Here is a 17738-nt window from a genome sequence, read left to right as displayed (position 1 = left end):
TGTCCCTTGCCACTGTTAAAGACCGGGGCCTCCTGGAGCCACTCAGAGAAAAGAGGAACTACAAGACGGACATCTCCGGGTTGGAGTCCTCTAAATGGCCACCTGGTGGCCTAAAAGGGGCCTCGGGCGTGCACACAACTTCTGGCTGAGGGGACTTCTGGTGAATAGGTAGGGAAGGGGAACACTCACCGAAGAGGGTGACTTCAGAGCGGTGGCACAAAAGAAACCGGAATGCTTGATGTACTCAGGAAGGTTTCTGAAGCTGGAGTAGCAGGTTTGTGAGGGAGGAGGTTCCTAGGGTCCCCCTGAGGGGTCCCGAGGAGGGGGGTCTCCTCCCGGGTTTCGGCACCAACTGTTTTAATTAATTTAGGGGAGTTAAATAAGTTTAACATGAGACCAAATTAAGTAAGAAAGTGGCAGGTTTTAATTGCAAGTATGCAGCAACTCTCGGGCAAGGTTCTCCGGTCCACAAGTATGGGGCCAAGGAAGTCACGCCGGCTCCTGCTGGTGGCGAACTTTTATGCATTGGCACCGGAAAGGGGAGGGCAGTGGGCGGGATAGGGGCGTCTTCATAGGTGTGGTCGGGTAAGTTTCGGTTTTTTCAGATTGATGTCATGTGGCGCATGCTCAGTTGATCCACACTTTCCCGGGCACAGGCAAGTTGGTGATGAAGAACCTGGAAGCAACAGGGACTGCGCCATCTTGTTCATCTTCCTCCATCTTGTCCCTTTTCCCTCACCCAAACAGATACCACCAACATTATTGAATGTTACCCTAACTTGAATTATTTCTGGTAGTGACAGAGTTTTCTAGTAGCAATTTAAATAGATTTATATAGTACTATGTAATCTATGGATTATTGGGAGTCATTTTAATGTAAGCATTTTAACAATGAAAATTGCATTATGCTTAGAACATATAGGGACAATAAAAGTCACAACCCTCTTGAGCTTTTTAGAACCCCTGATGCTTTGAAATGTGTGTTAAAGCATTACTCATGACTATTTCTTTCCTAAAATGATGGCAGCTGTGTTTCCTATCTTGTGATGAGTATTTTTAAGATCACCATACAGAAAAGAGCAAGATTGTATTTAGAGCACATGTCGGGTTTATATGGTGCAGTTTTGGCAAAAATAAAACAAAGAACAAAAACTTTGTGAGTAGATTCTTTGATAGAAATAGTTCACAATTAATAAGTACTTAGAAAACTGAAAACTAGAATCACCTCCAATAGAATTGCAGTGTTTTTATTTAACAATGGCAAGCAGATACAACATATTTAAAAAGTTTTTGTGGATTGCTTATAAAAATAAAATGCTAGATTTATTGGTCTATGATCCTAGAAAATGGATTTTATTATTTTAAGCCTTTTTTCATGATCCTCTTTCCTTATCCAGCTGGGTAAATGTTCCTCCTTTTTCCACTTATAACACCTCAAGCAAATCATTCTGTTTTCCTCATTGAACTGAAATGACATATTTATACTCTGATTTTTCTTTCATTTCGGTTTTTATTTTTTTAATTATACTTTAAGTTCTAGGGTACATGTGCACAATGTGCAGGTTTGTTACATATGTATACATGTGCCATGTTGCTTATCGGCTTAAGGAGATTTTGGGCTGAGATGATGGGGTTTTCTAAATATACAATCATGTCATCTGCAAACAGGGACAATTTTACTTCTTCTTTTCCTAACTGAATACCCTTTATTTCTTTCTCTTGCCTGATTGCCCTAGCCAGAACTTCCAACACTATGTTGAATAGGAGTGGTGAGAGAGGGCATCCCTGGCTTGTGCCAGTTTTCAGAGGGAATGCTTTCAGTTTTTGCCCATTCAGTATGATATTGGCTGTGGGTTTGTCATAAATAGCTCTTATTATTTTGAGATATGTCCCATCAATACCGAATTTATTGAGAGTTTTTAGCATGAAGGGCTGTTGAATTTTGTCAAAGGTCTTTTCTGCATCTATTGAGATAATCATGTGGTTTTTCTCTTTGGTTCAGTTTATATGCTGGATTATGTTTATTGATTTGCATATGTTGAACCAGCCTTGCATCCCAGGGATGAAGCCCACTTGATCATGGTGGATAAGCTTTTGGATGTGCTGCTGGATTTGGCTTGCCAGTATTTTGTTGAGGATTTTTGCATCAATATTCATCAAGGATATTGGTCTAAAATTCTCTTTTTTTGTTGTCTCTCTGTCAGGCTTTGGTATCAGAATGATGTTGGCCTCGTAAAATGAGTTAGGGAGGATTCCCTCTTTTTCTATTGATTGGAATAGTTTCAGAAGGAATGGTACCAACTCCTCCTTGTACCTCTAGTAGAATTCGGCTGTGATTCCGTCTGGTCCTGGACTTTTTTTGGTTGGTAGGCTATTAATTATTGCCTCAATTTCAGAGCCTGCTATTGATCTATTCAGGGATTCAATTTCTTCCTAGTTTAGTCTTGGGAGACTATAATTGTCCAGGAAATTATCCATTTCTTCTAGGTTTTCTAGTTTATTTGTGTAGCGGTGTTTATAGTATTCTCTGATGGTAGTTTATATTTCTGTGGGATCGGTGGTGATATCCCCTTTATCATTTTTTATTGTGTCTATTTGATTCTTCTCTCTTTTCTTCTTTATTAGTCTTGCTAGTGGTCTATCAATTTTGTTGATCTTTTAAAAAAAAACAGCTTCTGTATTCATTGATTTTTTGGAGGGTTTTTTTGTGTCTCTATCTCCTTCAGTTCTGCTCTGATCTTAGTTAATTCTTGCCTTCTGCTAGCTTTTGAATGTGTTTGCTCTTGCTTCTCTGGTTCTTTTAATTGTGATGTTAGGGTGTCAATTTTAGATCTTTCCTGCTTTCTCTTGTGGGCATTTAGTGCTATAAATTTCCCTCTACACACTGCTTTAAATGTGTCCCAGAGATTCTGGTATGTTGTATCTTTGTTCTCATTGGTTTCAAAGAACATCTTTATTTCTGTCTTCATTTCATTATGTACCCAGTAGTCGTTCAGGAGCAGGTTGTTCAGTTTCCATGTAGTTGAGCAATTTTGATTGAGTTTCTTAGTCCTGAGTTCTAGTTTGATTGCACTGTGGTCTGAGAGACAGTTTGTTATAATTTCTGTTCTTGTACATTTGCTGAGGAGTGCTTTACTTCCAACTATGTGGTCAATTTTGGAATAAGTGAGATGTGGTGCTAAGAAGAATGTATATTCTGTTGATTTGGGGTGGAGAGTTCTGTAGATGTCTATTAGATCCACTTGGTGCAGAGTTGAGTTCAATTCCTGGATATCCTTGTTAACTTTCTGTCTCGTTGATCTGTCTGATGTTGACAGTGGGGTGTTAAAGTCTCCCATTATTGTCGTATGGAAGTCTAAGTGTCTTTGTAAGTCTCTAAGGACTTGCTTTGTGAATCTGGGTGCTCCTGTATTGGGTGCATATATATTTAGGATAGTTAGCTCTTCCTGTTGAATTGATCCCTTTACCATTATGTAATGGCCTTCTTTGTCTCTTTTGATCTTTGATGGTTTAAAGTCTGTTTTATCAGAGACTAGGATTGCAACCCCTGCTTTTTTTTGTTTTCCATTTGCTTGGGAGATCTTCCTCCATCCCTTTATTTTGAGCCTATGTGTGTCTCTGTATGTGAGATGGGTCTCCTGAATATAGCAAACTGATGGGTCTTGACTCTTTATCCAATTTGCCAGTCTGTATCTTTTAATTGGAACATTTAGGCCATTTACATTTAAGGTTAATATTGTTATGTGTGAACTTGATCCTGTCATTATGATATTAGCTGGTTATTTTGCTCGCTAGTTGATGCATTTTATTCCTAACATCGATAGACTTTACATTTTGACATGTTTTTGCAATGGCTGGTACGTGTTGTTCCTTTCCATGTTTAGTGCTTCCTTCAGGATCTCTTGTAGGGCAGGCCTGGTGGTGACAAAATCTCTAAGCATTTGCTTGTCTGTAATGGATTTTATTTCTCCTTCACTTATGAAACTTAGTTTGGCTGGGTATGAAATTCTGGGTTGAAAATTCTTTTCTTTAAGAATGTTGAATATTGGCCCCCAATCTCTTCTGGCTTGTAGAGTTTCTGCCGAGAGATCTGCTGTGAGTCTGATGGGCTTCCCTTTGTGGGTAACCCGACCTTTCTCTCTGGCTGCCCTTAACATTTTTTCCTTCATTTCAACTTTGGTGAATCTGACAATTATGTGTCTTAGAGTTGCTCTTCTCGAGGAGTATCTTTGTGGCATTCTCTGTATTTCCTGAATTTGAATGTTGGCCTGCCTTACTAGGTTGGGGAAGTTCTCCTGGATGATATCCTGCAGAGTGTTTTCCAACTTGGTTCCATTTTCCCCGTCACTTTCAGGCACACCAATCAGACGTAGATTTGGTCGTTTCATATAATCCCATATCTCTTGGAGACTTCGTTCATTTCCTTTTACTCTTTTTTCTCCACATTTCTCTTCTCATTTTATTTCATTCATTTGATCTTCAATCACTGATACTCTTTCTTCCAGTTGATCGAGTCGATTACTGAAGCTTTTGCATTTGTCACGTAGTTCTTGTGTTATGGTTTTCATCTCTATCAGCTCTTTTAAGGTCTTCTCTGCCTTAATTATTCTAGTTATCCATTCATCCATTCTTTTTTCAAGGTTTTTAGTTTCTTTGCACTGGGTACATAGTTCCTCCTTTAGCTCTGAGACGTTTGATCAACTGAAGCCTTCTTCTCTCAACTCGTCAAAGTCATTCTCCATTCAGCTTTGTTCCATTGCTGGCGATGAGCTGCATTCCTTTGGAGGGGTAGATGCGCTCTGATTTTTTGAATTTCCAGCTTTTCTGCACTGCTTTTTCCCCATCTTTGTGGTTTTATCTGCCTTTGGTCTTTGATGATGGTGACGTACTGATGGGGTTTTGGTGTGGGTGTCCTTTCTCTTTGTTAGTTTTCCTTCTAACAGTCAGGACCCTCAGCCGTAGGTCTGTTGGAGTTTGCTTGAGGTCCACTCCAGACCCTGTTTGCCTGAATGTCAGCAGCCGAGGCTGCAGAAGATAGAATATTGCTGAACAGCAAGTGTTGCTGTCTGATTCTTGCTCTGGAAGCTTCGTCTCAGGGGTTTACCCCGCCATGTGAGGTGTGAGGTGTTGGTCTGCTCCTAGTGGGGGATGTCTCCCAGTTAGGCTACTCAGGGGTCAGGGACCCACTTCAGCAGGCAGTCTGTCTGTTCTCAGATCTCAACCTCCGTGTTGGGAGATCCACTGCTCTCTTCAAAGCTGTCAGACAGGGGCATTTACCTCTGCCGAGGTTTCTGCCTCTTTTTGTTTAGCTATGCCCTGTCCCCAGAGGAGGAGTCTACAGAGGCAGGCCATCCTCCTTGAGCTGTGGTGGGCTCCACCCAATTCGAGCTTCCCAGAGGCTTTGTTTACCTACTTAAGCCTCAGCAATGGTGGTCACCCCTCCCCCAGCCTCACTGCTGCCTTGTAGTTAGATCTCAGACTGCTGTGCTAGCAATGAGGGAGGCTCCGTGGGCCTGGGACTCTCTGGGCCAGGTGTGGGATATAATCTCCTGGTGTGCCATTTGCTAAGACCCTTGGTAAAGCGCAGTATTAGGGTCGGAGTTACCCAATTTTCCAGGTGTTGTGTGTCTCAATTTCCTTTGGCTAAGAAAAGGAATTCTCTTCCCCCTTGCACTTTCCAGGTGAGGCGATGCCTCGCCCTGCTTCAGCTCTCACTGGTCGTGCTGCACCCATGGACCAGCGCCAACTGTCTGACACCACCCATTGAGAGGAACCCGGTACCTCAGTTGAAAATGCAGAAATCACCCATCTTCTGTGTCACTTACACTGGGAACTGAAGGGTGGAGCTGTTCCTATTCGGCCATCTTGGTCGCACCCCCCCTGAAGATTATTTTTATCTTTCAACCTTTTGTGGAGTAACTTTGTACTACAACAACAATCAGTTTGTCTGCCAATTTACCCCCAGTACAATTATATCATATTTCGTTTAAAGCCCCGATGAAGAGATTAAGATACAATTTTCTTAAAAGAATTTATATTTTAGTTTGATTATCAAATTAAACATACAAATTTAAAAATACACATTTATGCAGATATACACTGATACACTACATCAGTGGCTCACCTACTTTTTCTATAAAGGACCAGATAGTAAAGATTTCAGGCTTTGAGTACCATATGATTTCTGTTGCAAATACTCAATGTTGTTGTAGTAGCAGGAGAGCAGTATAGACAGAATATAAACAAATGAACATGGCTGTATCCAACAAAACTGTATGTACAAAAATATTCGATGTGCTGAGTTTGGTCCATGGACTAGTTTTCTGATACCTGTTCTATATATTTAAGATGTAAAATTTATCACAAAAGAGAATCCAACCAATTAGAAAATAATTCTTGGCTGGGCACAGTGGTTCAAGCCTGTAATCCCAGCACTTTGGGAGGCCGAGGCGGGTGGATTATGAGGTCAGGAGATCAAGACCATCCTGGCTAACACGGTGAAACCCATCTCTACTAAAAATACAAAAAAATTAGCCGAGTGTGGTGGTGGATGCCTGTAATCCCAGCTACTTGGGAGGCTGAGGCAGGAGAATGGCATGAACCTGGGAGGTGGAGCTTGTAGTGAACCGAGATGCCCACTGCACTCCAGCCTGGGCAACAGAACAAGACTCCATCTCAAAAAAAAAAAAAAAAAAAGAAAGAAAGAAAGAAAAGGAAAGAATTCTCATTTGGTTTCTTCTGGGCTGAATTCCTGCTTTAGAGTAACCTGGTTGTTGGCAGCTATTCCCACCTTCAAGAATTATCTGGACAACCCCACCTAAAACCCCTAGTCAGGTATATCTGGTTCATTGGCTCTTTGGTAAGCGCCGGCTCTGGCCTCAGGAATAATTCTTCTGTCTGAGGGGTTGACAGGAATGTAGCTCCTGTCAACCCCTCAGACAGAAGATTCAAATAATGTCTGCTGGATGAAAGGGAAATCTGGCTGTGACATCTGTCACCCCATTGATCCCCAGGGTTGAATTGGCTGATCTGCCTGGCTAGGCAGGTGTCCCCTTCCCCCCTCACTGCTCCATGTGCATCTTCCCTGAAGCTGTGTGCTCTGTCAAAGAGGACAACCATCCCTGATAGATGAGGACCCATCTTTGGTCAGGGGTATTCAAGTGGGTGCACTCCCCAACTAGAACCTCCACACAAGCTCTCAAATATTCTCTGCTGTTTGCAGCTGTGGATGTGCCCTCAAGAACGCACCATGTGTTGACAAAATCAAATGCTGCCTGAAGGTAAAAAAAAGGGTAAAGACTTATGTACTTGAAATGTCAACTATGATCTCGTTGACCTTTGCAAACTTGATAAAATGGACTCAAAACCTTGTATACCCTATGTAAATCCAAAGCCCTCCCCAGAACCTCTGGGTGCATGGCTCTCATGATCAGCTCTGGTTCCAGGCTCTGCAATCTTGAATTAGTTCAGCTTTGGGGTCATTTTTCACGTTGTCTTTTCTCATCATGCAAAGATAATACAGCCTCTCTCTTACTCTGGCTATAGTGTGGAGAACACGTTAGGGAGTGCATGGATAAATATAGGTAAACCAGATAGGAAGAGGTGTTTGCAGTATGTCAGGTGAGACATGTTTATTTTTACTATAATGTAGCATCATTTAGACTACAGAGTTTCGTTTTGCATATTAATATATCCCAAGTGCCCAAACAATACCTGACACATGATAGTTGTGCAATTACCTTTTTTCAGATTGCCAACCCTGGAATAATACCAGATATGGGGATGAAAATTGTTTATTTGGTTCCAGACTTGTTGAGTTTGAGTTACTTTTACAACCTCCAATGAGGAGATGTCAAGTGGTCAGTTGCATATAATGGTCTGGAGATCAGAGGAAAGATCTATGGTTGTTATTTAAAGATGCAAGTCACCTATGGATTGCTACTAATTGAAGATAAACATGTGGATGACATTGCCTGGGGAGCGAGTGAATGTGAGAATTGAGCCTTCAAAAATAGAAGGAATGACCAGAGAGGCAGGAGAAAGAGAAGCCAAAGGAAGAAAGTGCTTGACGGCTATCTGAAATTTTGACCCCTCAAATGATACCAAGATGGCATACAATTGTGGTAAAATGGTACATTGTGCCAGTGTACGTTATACTTTTAAAATAAATGTAGTTCTTAAGATACAAGAAACGAGATTTCATTAACAAGATTAGTAAAACATAAGAACATTTGGAAGGCTGAGGTGGGTGGATCACTTGAGCCCAGAAGTTTGAGATCAGTCAGAGGAACATGGTGAAATCCTGAATCTACAAAAAAATTAGCTGGGTGTGATGGATGGTGCGCACTTGTTGTCCCAGTCACTCAGGAGACTGAGGCAGGAGAATCTCTTGAGCCCAGGAGGCAGAGGTTGCAGTGAGCCAAGATTGTGCCACTGCACTCCAGCCTGAGTGACAGAGTGAGACCCTGTCTCAAAACAAAACAAAACACCAAAAAAAAAAAAAAAAAACCAACCCAAAACCAAAACCAAAAATAAAAACAACAACAAAAAACATAAGAATGACGTGCTTTACAAATATGTGCAGGTCCAATCAGATGCATTGTTCCTTACCCTTGCCATGGAATGCTGTGCCTGTGCTCAGCTTGATTTCAAGGCTGAGGAAGGTGCTTGTGGAAGAGGGATGCCATTTGGAGAAAGGATTGTTTAGAGTCCATGGAAACAAAGCTTAAGGATGATTCTGGTTGTTTATTTCACCTGGCATTTACTCAACAGTGAAGTCTGAGAGTTGCCTTGTGTTCAGAGGAACCTCGAAGGGCCTGTGCATAATGTAGCATTTGCAACAGTCCTAAGTGGCCATGAGTGCAAGAGGAAAGTTATGCAAGTTATTCAAGAAGAAAGTGCTGAAGTATTGAATTTCTCCTGTGTATTTCTTCCTCCTCTCCCTTTGAAAAAAGCAATCAATTCTCTGGCCGGGCACGGTGGCTCACGCCTGTAATCCCAGGACTTTGGGAGGCTGAGGCGGGCAGATCACGAGGTTAGGAGATCGAGATCAGTCTGGTTAACATAGTGAAACCCTGTCTCTACTAAAAATACACAAAAAATTAGCCAGGTGTGGTGGTGTGCGCCTGTAATCCCAGCTACTCAGGAGGCTGAGGCAGGAGAATTGCATGAACCTGGGAGGCGGAGGTTGCAGTGAGCCAAGATTGTGCCACTGCACTTCAGCCTGGGTGACAGAATGAGACTCCATCTCAAAAATCAAACAAAAAAATCAATTATCTTGTCACTGAAGAAAATATTTGGTCTAATCATGAGTATTGTTTTTGGAGGTCCAGTACTTGATATATACTTAGATGAGATATTAAAATGGGCCTCTAGCATTTTCTCCACTGACTCTTTACTTATAAATGCTAAATGAGATGTATCTGGCTCCAGCAGTCCAGACGGCAATGAGCCATTGTGAATTCGTCACCCAAGGTTATCCCTATAATGCTTCTGTGATCACCTTAGCGAGGAAGCTTCTTCATTGTTGTAGAAGTTAAATATATTTCATAATTTCTTACCTCTCTGTATACACTTTGCAACATTTTTTTAAACTCGTAACAGACTTTTTCAGGGGTACTTTTCTCAGAATTATGGCTGATTCAGGGTTGTTCTCTCTACAATATCTTATGTGATCTTCCAGCAAATTATATTTCTATCTTTTGAATTCTTATGTCACTTTAGCTGTAAGAGTCATGGTGCCTATCATTTGCTATCTTGCAATATAGTTATATTATTCATGTACATATCATCTCTCCTACAAGACTGTGAGCTTTTGAGAGACAGTGGTTTGAAGTCATTGTCATATCCATCATTATTATTATAATTAGTAGGTGTTCAGTAACTAAGTAAAATAAACAAGTATCAACTTGTTTCTGCCACTAACTTTGTTGGCCTATAGTCCCACACTTCTGTTTATTGATTGATTTTTTTTTTTGTAGACAAGTGTTGTATATAAGCCTGAAAGGGCACTGCCTATCCAATGCTGGTATTGTAATCAATGTGCTATTGCAGATCTCATATTATATTGCACCAGTGCTATGTCTTCTTGAAGATCAATTGTAAATTAACTGTAAATGATAACACATTGGCTGGTAGCTTAATCCAGGTACAGAGGAAGTGGATCAGTAAGACATTAACCTAGGAAATGAAGCTCTTCTCAAGTTAACAACATAAGTTATTTCAAATAATGTCTCTCATGGAGAATTCTTAAAATTACAGAAGCTGTCATCATATTATGTAGTGAACATTGCTTGCAATATGGGTTAGTGAACCTATATTCCCAGATAGAGGGAATAAAGCAGAAATGGGAATCACATAAGCCTTGCAATTCAGAAGAACCCATCAAAATTGTCTTTGCATCCATGGGAAATAATCAAATACTGGTCAGGAAGTCCTGAGAATATTACAGGACCATTCTGTTAGAACAACTTCTTGATTATTATAAGGCTCTTTCTCAAAGGTCATTCATTTAAAAAAAAAAGTTTGGTATTTATTACAGAGGAAGAACCAACAAAACCTGGTGATGTATGGCATAGGGGGATGATGAAATGGGGAGTCTTTGGACTCCACTCTCCATACTGGAATGGAGGAATTTCTGTAAATACAAATATGAAAGTCAGTAGAAGAACTAGTTTGCAGAGAGAGAGAGAAGGTTCGTCTTAGTTTTGGACTTGTTAAGAAGAGGGGCTAGTACCCACCAGGCATTAGAAGTATGTAGTGTAACTCTGAAAGGAGTTTAGGATGCAAGAGAGATTCAGGAGATAGTTACACAGAGGTTAGAGTTCAAGTTCTGAAACTGTCAGAGGAGAAAATGCAGAGTTAGAAGTCCAAGAGAGAGTCGTGAGAAATGTCTTCATTAAGGAGACCCAGAGAGTTTCTTGTAGTGATTCAAAGCCCTTTTAGTACCATCTCAGATGTTTTTTTGAAGTCACTGCTTGAAGCTAGCCATTTGTAATAAATGAATTTCCAGATATCATTTCTGGCAAGAGATTGAACTAAGCAAAATTTGAAGCATTTGAAGACAAGAACTTTATCTGAACCATCATTTTTGCACTTTGACATCCTCTCACAAGGGATGGGCTGCAGGGGCAGCATGGACAGCCGAGGATGTCCTCAGAGTTGTTAGCGTTTAATTGGCAATCAGGGCAGGCTCCTCCTTATATTTCAACTTGTCACTAAATGCATGATCAGTAACAGCAAGCCTGGCTGAATTATTAATGACCAAATACTTATTTTATCCAGATTCATTCACATGTGGTTTAGACTAATGAGACAAAAAAGAATGAAGTCTGGATAATATTCTGTCTACACCTACTTACCAATTTTGTATCACTGTATTAGGCAGTCTTCAATTCTGTTGTAGCTTTGGTCCAGGGTAAGGTTTTGCCATGGTAATTCATAGCCCTTTGGAATTATACCAAATTGACAAATATGTTTTAAAAAAGCAAAATGGGATATTGTTAAAAGCCCATATACTTCCGAAAAATGTTTCAGAAATAGATAGTTTGCTCTTCCCTGAATGTAGATGTACAGTTATCTGTTCATTTATTGACATGATTTGGTGACTAAGCTCATTTCATACCCTAAAGCACAAACAGTAAAATCTTTTTGGAATGCTGCTGTTTTAAATGGATAGCTGTAACCTAAAATTTCATACCTTGTATTGTAAAACTAAAACCATGTTGCGTTTTCCTCTTTTACTTTAGGTCTTGAGAGCTGATGACAATAACATGGGCAATGGCTGCTCTCAGAAGCTGGCGACTGCTAACCCCCTCCGGTTCATATTGCTGGTCCTGATTCCATGTATCTGTGCTCTCGTTCTCTTGCTGGTGATCCTGCTTTCCTATGTTGGTGGGTGAGGCCATTATTAAAGAAAAATGAAGTTAAAGTGAAAATTAGCATGATTTAGAAGAGTAATTTCTACTTAGTACTTATTTAACCTAAAGTGTCAGTCAATGAGAGGATTATCTGTTCACAACGTTATGCAAATCTGCAGTTTCAGCTACTGTAACCACTCTACTGGCTATTATTATTAATGTTAATGAATGAGTTTATGAATGTAAAACATTTAAGGAATGATTATTAGGTTGCAGGCACTTTGAAAGTTCCTGAGAACTCCAGGATGGTTAAATTAGTCCTTTCTTAGGAGCTCACAGTTGAGAGGAAGTGATGATTATCACACAAGGCAACACATGTTTAAGATAGAAGTGTATACAAAGTCCTATGGGCAAATTCAAAGAAAACATCATGGAGAGTTAATGTTTTAACTTTGAAATTAAGTTAATAGAAATTTGGGTTAGAAGACAGTAGTTCCGGAGTCACATTTGGCAGAGAAAATAACTAGTACAAAACTATAACCCCTTGAAAGATGAACATAGATTTAGAAAACTGGGCGAAAATTTGGCAGTGGTGGGAAATGCAGCTAGACTGATAAAGTTCAAATGAAACAGGATCTTACATTTTCATACTAAATACTAAAGGATTTGGGGTTTAGCATTTAGATCACTGGTTTTCAAACTCTATTCCATGGTAACAAGGTTCTAAGGAGGAGACTTAAGGATTGCACAAATGTTTGCTTTGACTTTCGTTAAAAAAAAAAAAACAGATCTTAAATACACACTCAAACTACATATTACATACCACATTTTTAACCAGGTAAAAACCAGAAACCAAGTAATACGTGCTGACAGTTTAACTCATTAATATTTGCATCTTGCTATCTTTTTCTAAATGAATGATACTTTAAGTTTGAAAGGTCAACTTTTTGGAAAAAGCAATAAACTATTATCACTGGTAGCTACCTAATGATATGAATCAGGATTTTTAAAAATATGTGCAATCAAATAAAATAGAGAAATAAATATCAAGACGATGCTGATCTAATTGCATTGCCATTGATTTTGAATTTTTAAATTTTGCCAAACCTCCTTATTATTTTCTTACTGGTTTATAGAACTTACACACTTAGATCTTACAAAGTAAGTTAATCACAGTAAAATACAGCTCATATCTATTTATAGATATTAGGCTTTTATATGACACTTGTTTGAAAATAACGTTAATCTGCTATAAAAATGATTACAAAACACTGCTATGGATGGTGGATTACCACTGGAGGATCTTTCCAAGAAAGGAGAACTCTGATTATTTTGCATTTGCAAAAGGCAATAGAACTGGATATACTACAGAGTACTGAAGGCAGAAAGAAATGAAGGCAGGGAGACCAGTTTGGGGCTCTGACTCTGGTCTAAGTGAAAGGTGATAAGGGTTTGAAATAAGGTGTTGGATGCATTAAAATCAATATAAATCAAAACTGGAGTTTGGTATGAGGGAGAGGAGTCAAGGCTGACTCCTGGATTTCTGGTTTGGGTAACCAGGTTTTTTAAAAAAAACTGTTTGTGGGTACATAGTGGGTGTGTATATTTATGAGGTATGTTATATAATTTCCTACAGGCGTGTAATAAGCAATAACCACATCATGACAAATGGGCTCTCCATCCCCTCAAGCATTTATACTTTAATGTGACAATAATCCAATTATAATCTAGTTTACAATCCAATTATACTCTATTATTTTTTACAATCCAATTATATTATTATTCCATTATTATTATTATTTTTTTTGAGATGGAGTCTTGCTCTGTTGTCTAGGCTGGAGTGCAGTGGCACAATCTCGACTCACTGCAAGCTCTGCCTCCTGGGTTCACGCCATTCTCCTGCCTCAGTCTCCTGTGTAGCTGGGATCACAGGCGCCCGCCACCATGCCTGGCTATTTTTTTGTATTTTTAGTAGAGACAAGGTTTCACTGTGTTAGCCAGGATGGTCTCAATCTCCTGACCTCATGATCCGCCTATCTCAGCCTCCCAAAAATCTATTATATTTTTATAATCCAGTTATACTCTATTGTTTTTAAATGTACAATTAAACTTCTATTTACTATAGTCAACCTGTTGTGCAATCAAATGATATCTTATTAATTCTTTCTAACTATATATATTTTTTGTACCCATTAACAACCCCACTCCTCTCCCCACCCCCTACTATCCTTCACAGCCTCAGCCTCTGATAACCATCCATCTATTCTCTGTCTCCTTGGGTTCAACTATTTTGATTTTTAGCCCCTAAAATAAGTGAGAACATTTGAAGTTTGTCTTTCTATGTCTGACTTATTTCACTTAACATAATAACCTGCAGTTCCATTCATTTTGTGGCAAAATGACAGTATCTCATCCTTTTTATGGCTGCATAGTACTCCATTGTATATACGCACCATATTTTCTTTAGCCAATCATCTGTTGATGGACATTTAGGTTGCTTCCAAATATTGACCAGTGTGATCAGTGCTGCAAAAAACATGGGAATGCAGATGTCTCTTTGATGCACAGATTTCCTTTCTTTTGGGCATATACCCAGCAGTGGAATTGCTGGATTCTATGGTAGCTCAATTCTAGTTTATTTGAGGAACCTCCAAACTGTTCTTTATAGGGGTTGTACTAATTTACATTCCCATCAACAGTGTACGAGGGTTCCCTTTTCTCCGTATCCTCACCAGCATTTGTTATTATTGCCTGTCTTTTGGATATAAACCATTTTAACTGAGGTGAGGTGATATCTCATTGTAGTTTTGATTTCCATTTCTCTGATGGTCAGTAATATTGAGCCCCTTTTCATATGCCTGTTTGCCGTTTGTATGCCTTATTTTGCGAAATGTCTGTTCAAATCTTTTGCCCATTTTTAAGTTAGATTATTCGACTTTTTAAAATAAAGTCGTTTGAGCTCCTTGTAAATTTTGATTATGAATCTCTCATCAGGTGGGTAGTTTGAAAATATTTTCTTCCATTATGTGTGTTGTCTCTTCACTTTGTTGATTGTTTCCTTTGCTGTGCAGGAGCTTTTTAACTTGATGTGATCCCAGCTATTCATTTTTGCTTTGGTTGCCTGTGCTTGTGTGGTATGACTCAAGAAATTTTTGCTCAGACCAATGTCCTAAAGAGTTTCCCCAATGTTTTCTTTTAGCACTTTCATAGTTTGAAGTCTTATATTTAAGTCTTTAATCCATTTTGATTTGATTTTTGAATATAGTGAGAGATAGGGGTCTAGTTTTGTTCTTCTGCATGTGGATATCCAGTTTTTTAAGCACAATTTATTAAAGAGACTGTCCTTTCCCCACTGTGTGTTCTTGGCATCTTTATAGAAAATGAGGTCTCTATAGGTGTGTGAATTTGTTTCTGGATTCTCTATTCTGTTCCATCAGTCTGTGTGTCTGTTTGTATGCCAGTATCATGCTGTTTTGGTGATTATAGCTCTGTAGTATTATTTGAAGTCAGGAAATGTGATTCCCCCAGTTTCATTCTTTTTGCATAGGATAGCTTTGGCTATACTGGGTCTTTTGTGGTTCCATATAAATTTCAGAATTGTTTTTTCTATTTCTATGAAGAATGTCTTTGGGATTTGGATAAGGATTGCATGGAATCTGCAGATTGCTTTGAGTACTATGGAAATGTTAACAATATTGATTCTTCCAATCCATGAACATCAAATATCTTTCCATGTTTTTGGTGTCCTCTTCAATTTTTTTTCATCAGTTTTTAGTTTTCATTATAAAGATCTTTCACTACTTTGGTTAAATTAATTTGAAATCTGGACCCATTTGTGTCAATTCTTCTTGGGAAGGTGTTTTGGGTCTTCTAAGGGACTTGGGCCTGAGACCCTACAATGCTGCAATTCTTGAAGACTTCTAGAGAAAGGTACTGCCTTGGTGGTGCTGGATAAAGTCTGAAAGAATTCTCTGAATTACCAGGCTGAGACTCTCATTCTTTTCCCTTACCTTCTCCCAAACAAACAGAGTCTCTCTTTCTCCCTGTGCTGAGCCTTATGGAACTAGGGGCAGGAACACAAGCATCACCCTGGCCGCTACCACTGGGACTGTGCTGGTTCAGACTTGAAGCCAGCACAGCACTGAGTCTCACACAAGGCCTGCTATAACCACTACTTGGCTACCATCTAAGTTCACTCAAAGCCTTAGAGTCTACAATCAACAGGTGGCAAAGCCAGCCAGGTTTATGTCCCTACCTTCAGGGCAGTGAGCTTCCCCAGGCCCCAGGTGGGTCCAGAGATGTTGTCTTGGAACCATGGATTGAAGTGAAAAACCTTAGAACTTCAGCTGGTGTTCTATTCTACTGCAGCTAAGCTGGTACTTAAACCCTGAGACAAAGCCCTTCCCACTCTTCCCTCCCATTTCCATTGGCCAAGGAGCCTTTCCCTGTGGCCACCACCACCACCAACCCATGGGGGCTTTTGCCAGGCTACCACTGATGTTTCACTTAAAGGCCCTTCAGTCAGTTTATGATGCATGCTTCCAGGCCTGGGACTCACTCGTCGGGACAGTGGACTCCTCTCTGGCCCAGGGCAGGTCCAGAAATGCTAACTAACCAAGAGCCTAAGCCTGACTCAGGGACCCCAAGAGCCTGGTGGGTGCCCTACCCCACCGAGGCCAACCAGGCACCTAAGGTGCCGGGTAGAGTCCCCTTTACTTTTCCCCCTGCTTTTCTCAAATAGAAAGAGTCTTTCACCATAGCCACCACATCTGAAGCCAGCACATCTGAGCCCAAGGCTCACCGCATATAACCTGGGTATTGCTGTTGGATATTCAGGACCATGGGGCTCTTTGGTCAGCAAGTGCTGAATCCTACCAGGTCTCTGCTGTGACACACCAGCACTGAGTTCAATGTAAAGTCCCCCAGTTGCTGTGCTCTCCCTTTACTAAGCACACCGATTTCTCCCTGCCACCCACTGCTGGAGGATGAAGGAGAGGTGGCACAAGCACTCCCTTAGCCACCCCAGCTTGTGTCTCAGTAGGTCACATGTCTCCCAGTCCATCGGCTCTGAACCCAGCTCAGCACTAGGGCTTGCCTAGGAATTGCAGTCCTTGTGGCCTAGGCTGTCGCTCAAGTTCACTTAAAGTCCCAGAGCACTCCAGCCTGCAGTGGTGAGGCTTGCTGGAACTCAAGCTCACCACTGTGATGGGCAATTACCCTTTGGTCAGGGCCTATCCAAGTGTTTCCTCTGCTTTCTGCTGTGACAGGGCAGCACTGAGTTCAATGCAAAGCCTCATAATCACTGCACTCTGCCTCTCCCAAGTGCCCACATTCTCCAAGCTGCATGGCTACTGATGGGGGATGAGAGAGGATGGTGGCAGCATTCAAGACTATCTGTCTTGCCCTCTGTAATGTCTTCTTCAGTGATATGAAGTTAAAAGCAGGTACTGATTGCTCACCTGATTTTTGATTCTTGTGTTAGTGACTTTTGTGTGGAGTTAATTGTTAAAATTTGGTGTTCCTTTGGGGTGGGGGACAAGTGCTATAGACTTCTATCAGGCTTCTTGCTCTGCCTCCTGTATCTAACCAGGTTAGTTTTGATGCTACCGGTTAACATAGGAAGTAAAGGTGCAGGAGCCTGATACAGGCAGATGAAAGAAAGATTGGAAGGTTGATTTGTGTATTAGAGATTCCTATGGGACAACCAAGTACAATGGAATCATAGTTGAATTCAATAGTGAAAGCAGTTCAAGAAATGGAGAAAAATGAGAAATCCAACATGTTGCTTTCCTAAGGAATTTCAAGAGAAATCGTGACCAAATATGATGTTTGGCTTCTGTGACAGAGCAGCACTGACTTTAAAATTTAACTTCCAAGTCA

The 17738-nt window shown here is 40.4% G+C and overlaps 1 protein-coding gene and 1 long non-coding RNA gene across 3 annotated transcripts in view; one reads left to right on the top strand and one right to left on the bottom strand.

The window, feature by feature from the left end:
* Window positions 1–17738, top strand: part of CORIN (corin, serine peptidase) — a 279582-nt gene that overhangs the window by 42829 nt on the left and 219015 nt on the right. For both annotated transcript variants that reach the window (XM_021938640.2, XM_021938639.2), the window contains exon 2: window positions 11748–11892. In XM_021938640.2, coding sequence (XP_021794332.2) covers window positions 11748–11892 — 145 coding nt within the window. The remainder of the gene's footprint in view (window positions 1–11747; window positions 11893–17738) is intronic.
* On the bottom strand, window positions 424–16169 carry LOC116274167. Its single transcript, XR_004182751.1, has 3 exons — window positions 16114–16169; window positions 11699–11884; window positions 424–676 (listed from the first exon to the last, which is right to left on the bottom strand). It is a non-coding gene; the product is annotated as an uncharacterized LOC116274167 (long non-coding RNA).

This window comes from Papio anubis, chromosome 3, assembly GCF_008728515.1.
Source record: "Papio anubis isolate 15944 chromosome 3, Panubis1.0, whole genome shotgun sequence".
Taxonomy (NCBI): domain Eukaryota; kingdom Metazoa; phylum Chordata; class Mammalia; order Primates; family Cercopithecidae; genus Papio; species Papio anubis.
Note: the sequence above shows the minus strand (reverse complement) of the source record. Positions and strands in the feature narration are given on the sequence as shown.